This window comes from Salmo salar, chromosome ssa06 (genome assembly GCF_905237065.1).
Source record: "Salmo salar chromosome ssa06, Ssal_v3.1, whole genome shotgun sequence".
Classification (NCBI taxonomy): domain Eukaryota; kingdom Metazoa; phylum Chordata; class Actinopteri; order Salmoniformes; family Salmonidae; genus Salmo; species Salmo salar.
Window position 1 is genome coordinate 30,184,013 of NC_059447.1, and position 12,737 is coordinate 30,196,749.

The 12,737-nt window shown below is 42.6% G+C and overlaps 1 protein-coding gene and 1 long non-coding RNA gene across 2 annotated transcripts; both read right to left on the bottom strand.

Annotated features, from left to right (window-relative positions):
- Positions 1 to 240: 240 nt before the first annotated feature.
- Positions 241 to 2,052, bottom strand: LOC106606944 (uncharacterized). Its single transcript, XR_001329140.2, has 2 exons — positions 1,730 to 2,052; positions 241 to 1,610 (listed from the first exon to the last, which is right to left on the bottom strand). It is a non-coding gene; the product is annotated as an uncharacterized lncRNA (long non-coding RNA).
- A 38-nt stretch (positions 2,053 to 2,090) lies between these two features.
- Positions 2,091 to 11,257, bottom strand: LOC106606930 (protein FAM83F). Its single transcript, XM_045721293.1, has 5 exons — positions 10,675 to 11,257; positions 6,235 to 6,402; positions 3,025 to 3,146; positions 2,155 to 2,905; positions 2,091 to 2,111 (listed from the first exon to the last, which is right to left on the bottom strand). Exons 1-5 carry the CDS (start codon positions 11,143 to 11,145, stop codon positions 2,091 to 2,093), a joined length of 1,533 nt encoding a protein of 510 aa, XP_045577249.1. The 5' UTR covers positions 11,146 to 11,257.
- Between the last annotated feature and the right edge of the window lie 1,480 nt (positions 11,258 to 12,737).

Genomic DNA, 12,737 nt, shown 5'->3' on the forward strand with positions numbered 1-12,737 from the left:
TTATTATACCGGCAGCCTAAACATTTGAATACCACCCAAACCATATCTATAACAAGCAGAGTTATGATTAAGCGGAGCTCATGCATATTCATCCAATTCTTCGACAAATCTACAGATAAGATAGTGGTAGGAAATGTTATCTAAAGGCTGCGCAAGAAAAATATAATCATGTCCAAAAACAGAAAATCACATGACTGTGGAGAAGAGAACTTGTCCTCTGTAAATGATTGCAAAACAAAATACAAAAGTTGTTTTTAATATTATGATTTCATATAAAACAACACACATCAGAGATAGGAAGTCAGTCAATTACATGAAGTACGTGTGGTCTCATACATCTTTGGCATTTTTATATACAAGACGTCACACTATAATTTCAATGAGGAAATGTGCTTTGCTCTTTGTAATTGCTATGCATAAAAAAGAAGCAAAATATGTCTTAGTCCCTATTGCTTCGTTTTTTATTAAGATGACAAATATAGCCATGGACCAGTGACATGGTTATAATGTCACATTGGTTTAGAGACAATGTATTGTTGCATGTTAACAGCAGAAGTGCGTGATCGGTGTCTTATCTGTTAAAACAACATCCATTATTCAGACACTACACACTCCAGTGGAGATAAGGGACAGTCCACTAACAATTTAACAAAGTGGACTTGGTAAGGTGATACCTGGTGTGAGAGAAGAGAGCTGATCACTTTTCCTTCTCCATAGTAACCTGAAGGATAGACACATTCAGAATACATCTATACCTGGGATAGATGTGTTTTTAACGACATCCATTTATTTAGGTTTAAAAGCTGCCGTTTCAATGGCAGTGATACAGGGAAGAGCAATACAACATGTTGATTTCTTATGACATGTGAGCAGTAACATAAGATCAGTTTTCAAGCATCGAATGACTGACCGATCAAGTCTGTATTGGCATTTCCCTGACACAGGTGGTGAATGCCATCTGAGACGGGCAGGACTCAGGAGACACTCACTGGTATGTGGCATCAAATCACTCCTGCTAAACAACAACATTAGGCTCATATTAAAGGAATAGTGGGTCTGACATTGAAGACTCTCACTACTCTAACTGATAAGGCAGTGGCGGTCCACACAGTCTCACACCAAGTCTCACTAAGGAACATTACAGTAGTACATAACATGAGCAGCACATGTAATTACTATACTCCTGCCAATGATATCTAATCACTATACTCCTGCCATGGCATGTCATTACTACACTCCTGCCATGATATGCAATTACTATACTCCTGCCATGGCATGTAATTACAATACTCCTGCCATGATATGCAATTACTATACTCCTGCCATGACATCTAATCACCATACTCCTGCCATGGCATGTCATTACTATACTCCTGCCATGACATGTCATCACTATACTCCTGCCATGATATGCAATTACTATACTCCTGCCATGACATCTAATCACTATACTCCTGCCATGGCATGTCATTACTATACTCCATCTGATACTGCATCTGATACTGGCAATTACTTCAAATGTCCCAGTCTCTCCCAGCTGATCCTGTCCTTCCTCTCTTCATCTCAGGACTGAATGCAGTTCTTCTTGGAAGGCTTCTTGTGTCCCTTTCCTAGAGGGAAAGGAGAAAAGAATGGATGGGCCAACAAACAACAACTCCATGTGAGGGACTATTGCAGTTAATATTCAAAGACAAATGAAAACCACAAATGGTAGAATATAACAACATACCGTCACCCTCTCCTTTGTTGAGGGTCATTAGAGACATACTTCTTTGAGGCAGTTTTGAAGGCTTTTTGTTCTTAAATTTCAACAGGGACGGTTTCTCTACAATCTCAAATGAGTCAGTGCTGGCAGTGCTATTCGTCTCTGAGACTTTGCAGTAAGAGGAGGGGTTTGGGCGGGTAGGAGAGGGTGTTGAGTGGGTAGGGGAGGGGTTTGGGTGGGAATGGGAGGGTGTTGAGTGGGTAGGGGAGGGGTTAGGGTTGCGAGGGGAGGGGCTTTGGTGGGTAAGGGAGGGGTTGGGTGGGTAGGGGAGGGGTTTAGGCGTGTAGGAGAGGGGGGTTCGGTGGGCAAGGGAGGGGTTGGGCGGCTAGGGGAGGGGTTTGGGTGGCTAGGGGTGGGGGTTGGGCGGCTAGGGGAGGGGTTTGGGTGGCTAGGGGTGGGGTTTGGGCGGCTAGGGGAGGGGTTGGGTGGCTAGGGGTGGGGGTTGGGCGGCTAGGGGAGGGGTTTGGGTGGCTAGGGGTGGGGGTTGGGCGGCTAGGGGAGGGGTTTGGGTGGGTGGAAGAGGGGTTTGAAGGAGTGGCTCTATCCTCGTCTATAGTCTCACTGTTGTGATTGGATCCTCTGCCTTTCAGGAAGAGCCTGAAAGAACTGCGTTGTTTCTTTCCACCTAAGGCCTGGCGCTTCGGCGAACCTCCCTTCCCATCCTCCTCATCCTCCACAGGAGAACTGGGGGACTTCACAGTGACCTTGTCCAGTTCCACACTACTGCCCCCTTTGGCATGGAGTAGCGTCGACAGTCCGTTCCGTTGGAGTCCACCGCCCAGTGAGTCTCTGAGTGTGGAGAGGTCCTGTAAGGACCCAGTGAGCCCGAGACTGTTCCCCACCACCAGAGAATACTTAGGGTTGTGGTATTTATGTGCAGGCACCCTCTGGTCAGCCTGCCCCCGAGAGTCCCCTAGAGACACCTGGAAACGGGAGGTGGACATCAACAGGGGCTTGGGGACCACCACCTTCTGTACCGGCGCAGGCATGGGAGGCTTGGTAATGTGGAACTCCTTGTAAAGGTCCACATTCTCAGATACAGCATACATTTCCCTGAAGTCATTGTCGAAGAAGTCCACCACCTGCCCAGACATTACTGTGATGGTGTTCCTGTCCATCCTAGAGGAGCTCCATGTGAAGCTGGAGGTGACAGAACAAGAGAGTGAGACACAGACTCAAAGCTCAAAGAGTAGATCAAATCATGTTTGTTCTGGCTGAATGAATGTGAGTGGAAGTGTATGACTGAGAAAATGACTGACCTGTAAGAGCCAAACATAACCTTTTCTCCGTCCACCAGCATGTATTTGGAGCACAGAGAGCCGGGCAGCCTGCCAAATGACAGGGCCAGCCCAGAACCTTTCACCGTTCGCACACGCAGGTTCTGAAAGAGTCACACAGATACTGAGTTAGACAGGTGCCCTTATTACAGTATAAACCATGAGTCAGTGACTATCAGACTTCCAGGTACTGAACAGTATCATATCAAACACTAAGGGAAATTGTGCTGTTACCACCCACGACCAAAGTAAACTTTCAAGGTAAGCAAATCTGAAACTGGCGATGCAAGGGTTGAGTTAAACCCCTTGAGTATACAGTCGAGGCAGGTCTATTTACTGAGCAGGGAATGGGAGTGAGTTGGAGAGAGTGAAAAAGACTTCCGAGACATAAACACAGAAACAGACACGTCAGAAGGATGCTACCCTATGCTGTTAACACTTGTTTGGTCAAGGATCAAGTTCCACAGGACTGGATTGCTTTCGGCTCAATGAACAGCAGTTTCTATGAAACAACAATGACAGAGTCTCAACACTGGAAGGGCCTTTCAAAAGCTTATCAACTGACACCACACACACACACACTAGGTTATCCAGCATTCCATATAAAATAGGCTAGATCTACTGCACAAGCTTTGTCTACATAGATCAACATTTATTAGAGGTCGGCCGATTAATCGGAATGGCCGATTAATTAGGGCCGATTTCAAGTTTTCATAACAATCAGAAATCGGTATTTTTGGACGCCGATTTGGCCGATTTTTTAGTTTTTTATTTAATTTTTCGGTATTTTTTTAGACCTTTATTTAACTAGGCAAGTCAGTTAAGAACACATTCTTATTTTCAATGATGGCCTAGGAACGGTGGGTTAACTGCCTTGTTCAGGGGCAGAACGACAGACTTTTACCTTGTCAGCTCAGGGATTCAATCTTGCAACCTTACGGTTAACTAGTCCAACGCTCTAACCACCTGCTTTACATTGCACTCCACGAGGTTACGCGAATGCAGTAAGAAGCTAAGGTAAGTTGCTAGCTAGCATTAAACTTATCTTATAAAAAACAATCAATCAATCATAATCACTAGTTAACTACACATGGTTGATGATATTACTAGTTTATCTAGCCTGTCCTGCGTTGCATATAATCGCTTAGGTACACGTTGCTCCAACCATAAACATCAATGCCTTTCTTAAAATCAATACACAAGTATATATTTTTAAACTTGCATATTTAGCTAAAAGAAATCCAGGTTAGCAGGTGAAATTGTGTCATTTTGCGTTCATTGCACGCAGAGTCAGTGTATATGCAACAGTTTGGGTCGCCTGGCTCGTTGCAAACTAATTTGCCAGAATTTTACGTAATTATGACATAACATTGAAGATAGTGCAATGTAACAGGAATAACGTTTTGTTTTCGAGATGATAGTTTCCGGATTCGACCATATTAATGACCTAAGGCTCGTATTTCTGTGTGTTATTATGTTATAATTACATTTACATTACATTTAAGTCATTTAGCAGACGCTCTTATCCAGAGCGACTTACAAATTGGTGCATTCACCTTATAATATCCAGTGGAACAACCACTTTACAATAGTGCATCTAAATCTTTTAAGGGGGGGGTTAGAAGGATTACTTTATCCTATCCTAGGTATTCCTTAAAGAGGTGGGGTTTCAGGTGTCTCCGGAAGGTGGTGATTGACTCCGCTGTGCTGGCGTCGTGAGGGAGCTTGTTCCACCATTGGGGTGCCAGAGCAGCGAACAGTTTTGACTGGGCTGAGCGGGAACTGTGCTTCCTCAGAGGTAGGGAGGTGAGCAGGCCAGAGGTGGATGAACGGAGTGCCCTTGTTTGGTTTAATTAAGTCTATGATTTGATAGTGCAGTCTGACTGAGTGGTGGTAGGCAGCAGCAGGCTCGTAAGCATTCATTCAAAACAGCACTTTCGTGCATTTTGCCAGCAGCTCTTTGCAATGCTTCAAGCATTGCGCTGTTTATGACTTCAAGCCTGTCAACTCCCGAGATTAGGCTGGTGAAACCGATGTGAAATGGCTAGCTAGTTAGCCGGGTGCGCGCTAATAGCGTTTCAAACGTCACTCGCTCTGAGACTTGGAGTAGTTGTTTTCCCTTCCTCTACGTGGGTAACGCTGCTTCGAGGGTGGCTGTTGTCGATGTGTTCCTGGTTCGAGCCCAGGTAGGAGCGAGTAGAGGGACGGAAGCTATACTGTTACACTGGCAAGACTAAAGTGCCTATAAGAACATCCAATAGTCAAAGGTATATGAAATACAAATCGTATAGAGAGAAATAGTCCTATAATTCCTCTAATATCTACAACCTAAAACATCTTACCTGGGAATATTGAAGACTCATGTTAAAAGTAACCACCAGCTTTATGTTCTCATGTTCTGAGCAAGGAACTTAAACGTTAGCTTTTTTACATGGCACATATTTCACTTTTACTTTCTTCTCCAACACTTTATTTTTGCATTATTTAAACCAAATTGAACATGTTTCATTATTTATTTGAGGCTAAATTGATTTTATTGATGTATTATATTAAGTTAAAATAAGTGTTCATTCAGTATTGTTGTAATTGTCATTATTACAAATAACCCCCCCCCCCCCAAAAAAAATCGGCCGATTAATCGGTATCGGAGGTTTTTTGGGTCCCCCAATAATCGGTATCGGCGTTGAAAAATCATAATTGGTCGACCTCTACTACAGATGTAGGATCTTAATTTGATCACCATGTTGCAGGAGAACTGTCCTGCATTGTAGGACATTTTTAACATGTAGTGTATTTGAGGTTTAAAGAGGCTTCTGAAGTTTGTAATTTCCACTTTGAAAAGTCACACTTGATTTTCCCTTATGAAAAATGTATCAACCCCTACAAAAATGCCCATGAATTATAATCCACATAATAATTCCCATCTCCTGTTGCTGCAGGATTATTTTCCTGCTATAGCAAACTGGCTCAAATTAAGATCCTACACCAGTATAGACCGTGTGCCAATATGGATGATAATAAAAGAATAGGCCAGAGGAATATTATGCTTTTTACTGCCAAGAAGTTGTGGCTGCACTTTCCGTTTACATGACACTGCTATTTACCTGGTAATGACTTGATAATACCATAGCTAACTACTACTTGTTCCTGTTTGTTTGTTGCCTACTGCCTGCCAAAGCATCCCTGTCTTACCCGTAGATGCAGAGCAGTGATCTGTAAACGAGTGCACATATCCAGGAAGTGGGGCATACCACGAGCCTCCAGTATGATGTACACAGCCACCCCTCGTCTCTGTGCTGCGTCCAATAGGTCCTGAAGGATCTGCAGGTCTGTAAGGTGGTCCATGACCACGGCTACTACCTGAGGATCACACATAGAAATGTTAGAGGAAGAACAGAGGGGATGATATCTCTGAATCAAATCAAAATATATTTGTCACATGCGCCGAATACAACAGGTACAACCTTACTGTGAAATGCTTAACCAACAATTCAGTTCAAGAAATAGAGTTAAGAAAATATTTACTAAATAAACTAAAGTGAGAAAAAAATATATAGTAATCTAAAAGTAACACAAGAAAATGACATAACAATAACGAGGCTATATACAGGGGGTGGATTTGAAGGACTCAAAGCAGGAGATTTGTGGTTCAATTGCTTGAGTAAGATTAGAATCTCCCTAATTAACTGGAAAAACAAGTTGAGCCGAAATGTCAAGATTTATTGTCTTATGACAAATTTTCCAGTTCAATCCAAACAGAAGTATGTCAAAATATGTGAGAGGCTTGAGGTGACTGATAAATCTAATGAATAATACCAGACTAGTTTATATTTACAAAGATCAAGCTAGAGGACAGAAGAAAGGAAAAAGTGTATATTCAATAAATAACCCCGACACCTCACACACGATCATACACACACACACACACACACACACACACGATCATATACACACACACACACACACACACACACACGATCATATCACACACACACACACACACACACACGATCATATACACACACACACACACACACACACGATCATATACACACACACACACACACACACACACACACACACACACACACACACACACACACACACACACACACACACACACACACACACACACACACACACACACACACACACACACACACACACACACACACACACGATCATATCACACACACACACACACACACACACGATCATATACACACACACACACACACACACACACACACACACACACACACACACACACACACACACACACACACACACGATCATATACACACACACACACACACACACACCACACACACACACACGAACACACACACACACACACACACACACACACACACACACACACACACACACACACACACACACACACACACACACACACACACACACACACACACACACACACACACACACACACACACACACACACACACACACACACACACACACACACACACACACACACACACACACACACAGACACACACACAACCACACACGATCATATACACACACACACACAGACACACACACACACACACACACACACACACACACACACACACACACACACACACACACACACACACACACACACACACACACACACACACACACACAGACAGACACAAAACCACACAGACACACACACAGACACACACACAACCACACACACACACACACACTAACACAGACACAACCACACACACAGACACACAACCACACACACACACACACAAAGACACACAATCACACTCACACACACACACACACACAGACACACAACCACACACACACAAACACACAACCACATACACACAACCACACACACAACCACACACACACACTCTTCACCCACACACATAACCACACACACACACAGAGACACACAACCACACACACACAAACACACAACCACATACACACAACCACACACACAACCACACACACACACTCTTCACCCACACACATAACCACACACAGACACACACACACACACACACAGAGAGAGACACACAGCCACACACACACAGACACACAACCACACACAGACACACAACCACACACACACACACAGACACACAACCACACAAAGACACACAACCACACACACACACACACACACACACACACACACACACACACACACACACAGACACACAACCACACACACACAGACACACAACCACACACACAGACACACAACCACACACACACACAGACACACAACCACACACACACAGACACACAACCACACAGACACACACACACAGACACACACACAGACACACAACCGCACACACACACAGACACACAAACACACACACACAACCACACACACACACAACCACACACACACATAGACACATAACCACACACACACACACACACACACACACACACACACACACACACACACACACACACACACACACACACACACAGTTATTGAAATGTAGATCCTATAATCCTTGAATGGCATTCAATTAGGTAAAAACAGAACTGGTTGTCTTTCAGGAGCACAGACTTTGCATGTGAAGAAATGTGAGCACTGATGCATTACTATGACCTAGTCCTGTACCACACTAGGATAGGGCAGTGTAATGCTCTCTGCCTTATGCTGACAGTGGTAAAGGAGTGGTGATGACAAGTATTGGACAGTGAAGGCCTTGTTATAGTTAGGCTAGAGTCACTTCCTGGCTCGTCCTTTATTTTCATTTTTTTAATCTTTATTTTAACAGGCAGGTCAATTTAGAACAAATTCGTATTTACAATGACGCCCTGTCATGATTTCAGTTTGTTTAGTTCACTGACATACCTAGTCATATGCAAACAGAACAGCTGGTCACGGGTTTGTCTTTCCTGTCAGTAGATCATTAACCAAGGAGTGAACAACGACCCCTCACTTGCATTGTTCTCAGTGAAATACCATCTTTGGTATTTATTCATTAGTCCACTGTTGAAACAGTCCCACAATATTTTGCATCATCGTGATGATGTGGAAAATAACACTTTGCTTCTTGAAAGTTCAATATCTTGAAAACTTGACTGCTGACAAGCAAAACATTTAGCATGAATTGGAGATAAAATGTTCACGTAAAGTGAGTATGTATTATTCCACTGTTCCAGAGAAGTTAACTGTAACCTGGTCAAACACTCCAGTCTCTTATCTGGATTTGGGCTACTTACACCCACAGTGTTTAAGCTCAAGTTTGCATGCTTATCTCCTTTCCCTATAGCCGTGTCCTCCTGTGCCAAGCTTAACCCCAGAGTTATGCGTGTTCTTCCTCCTGACATTTAGTCCCAGGCAGCATGACTGACAGGTTACCCAGCCATTTAGAGGGGGAGGGACTCTTGACTGAGTGAGTTGAATTACAGTGGATGTGGGAGGAGAAAGCCTCGTGTGGAAGTGCTTTTAAACCCTGACGTGAGGCTGGGGAAACGCTTTTGAATGACTTGTTACCGGTTCTGATGTGAAACTGTGTGACATTTAGAACTGTGAAATGTTTGGCCTTTCCAGCTCCTTCACATGTGGCTTCGCTTGTTACAACATGCCTATCTACTGCATATGTTCCATCCAGTTAGAGATTTACTATAAACATTCATATCAAACCTTCTGCTAACTGTTGATCATTCATTGTAGAACGTAATGACGTGATGAAGGGGAAAACATTAATATGATTGAGATTACCATATGTGTTCTATTTCTATGATAATAACAACAAAACATAAATCAATAGTCAATAATCAACAATGGTCAATTACGTCATCGTTTCATTTCATAATAAAATCTAAATAGAAGTAGATGTTTTACATTGTTGCTAATCGCCTTGGTTCATTTTACAGTACGACTCCTCAAGTCAGACTCCTCTGTTGAGCAAGGACCTGGCTGTCCTAAGCCTGAAGGACACGCATCTCTTGTTGAATTCACATGACTGCCAAAGTCAAGGGGTGTGAATACTTTCTGAGGGAACTGTAGGTCAATGAAGAACAATTAGACACCTTCCCCTTTCTCGTTTTTTACCTTTATTTAACTAGGCAAGTCAGTTAAGAACAAATTCTTATTTCCAATGACGGCCTAGGAACAGTGGGTTAACTGCCTTGTTCAGGGGCAGAACGACAGATTTGTACCTTGTGAGCTCGGGATTCGATCTAGCAACCTTTTGGTTACTGGTCCAATGCTCTCAACGCCAGGCTACCTGAGAAGTAGCCAAGCAGGTAATAAAGCCTCATGTCAAAAAAAGGAGTTTGTTGTCACAAGGCCTATGTAGCGACTGTAGTAACTACACTGACAAATTCAGACCTGATAATTAGGCCACTAGAACTGGCACGAACTATTCTATGTAGTGTTGAGAAGTTTACATTCAATTAACAGAACCCATTTTATAACTTGTCAAGATGAAGAACACAAATGCGTGATTCAGGGTCATGCTGACTCAGGATTCAAAGTAATTTGTAAACTGTTCTGAGCTACAAAGAATGAGGGGGGAAAATGTGAGGGCATCACTCAATAATTTAGGGCAGAGAAGAAATTATGTAAACTACGTTATTCACGTGTAATATGCCGTTATCAATTTATATTAGAACTGGAATTACCTTGTTAGATTCTTGAATGAGTCTCCTGACAACCTCTTTTATATGGGGCCCCTTGTTTTTGGGTGGGTGCGTGTGAACGGATACTCGAGTCACCCCTTTATAGAAACTAGTGCTGCCTGGCCAGCCGATGTCAAGCGGCGGGACATCCGTGTCCGACATCTGAGGCCAGTATGTAGAGTGGACCCCCGAGTCTGCATTGGACTCCTGAGCCTTTTCGTATTCACCCTTCTCGGACTCACTATCTGAATCATATTCATTAAACGTTTTTCGAATCCATTTAATCTCGCGGGCGGATAGAAAGTCTCGGACGTTGTCCTCTTTCAGTCGCATCTTGAACGCGCCATCGCCGTTCTTCAATAGTTGCTCGAGCGCGGCTCGCTGCTCCTCGCAGTAGTAGAATTCTGCTTTGGATTCGGGTATCTTTTCGTTGACATGATCTTCGTCCATGCACAGAAGCTGAGACTCGGCCATAGCAGCGGTATCCTGAATTTTTCCAACCGTTAATTCTTCCTTCCCCCGCAGTTCTCCGTAGCATACACCTTTACCTGTAGGTGTTGGGCGCGTACACAGGTGACGTTCAAGAGGTAGGGGGAGGAGTTCTAAACTGTTCTAATCTAGTTCAAATGGCAAGTTTTATTGTCACGTGCACAAGAACAGTTTAATGGCTTTCTTGCAAACTCTTTCCCAACAATGCAGTAATCAATATAAGTAGTAGGCTTACTATAAAACAAGGGAAAATAATCACAAAATAGCAAAGACGGCAACCATACAGTACGGCACCATCTTTGTGTGTGATTGAGGTAATTCTTGCATGGAGAATGTGATTATTTTGAATTTCCATAAAGGCCAACCAAGAATCGAGTGGTGCCACGTAAAGCACATTGATACTGTAGTGTATAGGCTTGTAGGTTTAACATAGAACTCAATACAGATAAATTAGCCTACATGATGTTGTAATGTCTAGCCAACTAAAATGAAATGACAAAACAGTTCAATTCCAAATGTATTTATCAGACCCTGTGCTTCGGATACTTTTCTTGGGTGCTCTGGTTCTGTGACATACATAAATTTAAAAAACAAAAAAACATTTGGTCACAGGTCAGCAGTGTTGGGGAAGCTACTCTGAAAATATACAGTACCAGTCAAAAGTTTGGACACACCTACTCATCGCAGGGTTTTTATTTATTTTACTATTTTCTACATTGTAGAATAATAATGAAGACATCAAAACTATGAAATAACACAAAGGGAATCATGTAGTAACCAAAAAAGTGTTAAACTAATACAAATATATTTTATATTTGAGATTCTTCAAAGTAGCCACCCTTTGCTTTGATGACAGGTTTGCACACTTGGCATTCTCTCAACCAGCTTCATGAGGTCGTCAACTGGAATGCATTTCACTTAACAGGTGTGCCTTGTAAAAAGTTAATTTGTGGAATTCCTTTCCTTCTCAATGTGTTTGAGCCAATCAGTTGTGTTGTGACAAGGTAGGGGTGGTATACAGAAGATAGCCTTATTTTGTAAAAGACCAAGTCTATATTATGAAAGGAAGAGAGACGACAGCCATCATTACTTTGACATGAAGGTCAGTCAATCCGGAAAATGTCAAGAATGTTTAACGTTTCAGAGTGAAGGAAAAGCAGCCAACAAGTGCTCAGCATATGTGGGAACTCCTTCAAGACTGTTGGAAAAGCATTCCAGGTGAAGCTGGTTGAGAGAATGCCAAGAGCGTGCAAAGCTGTCATCTAGGCAAAGGGTGGCTACTTTGAAGAATCTAAAATACTTTTTTTTTGCATACTACATGATTCCATATGTGTTATTTCATAGTTTTGATGTCTTCACTAGTATTCTACAATGTAGAAAATAGTACAAAATAAAGAAAAACCCTTGAATGAGTACGTGTGTCCAAACTTTTGACTGGTACTGTAGGCTAGTTTACCAAGCCACCAATTTCTTCACTCTGGAAGAAGTTAAGCTACACTAATGCTTCCCTTAAGGAAAATATAGTTTACTTAACTAAAGTTACTTTGAAAAGTAGTTTACTACATCCAAACTTGTTT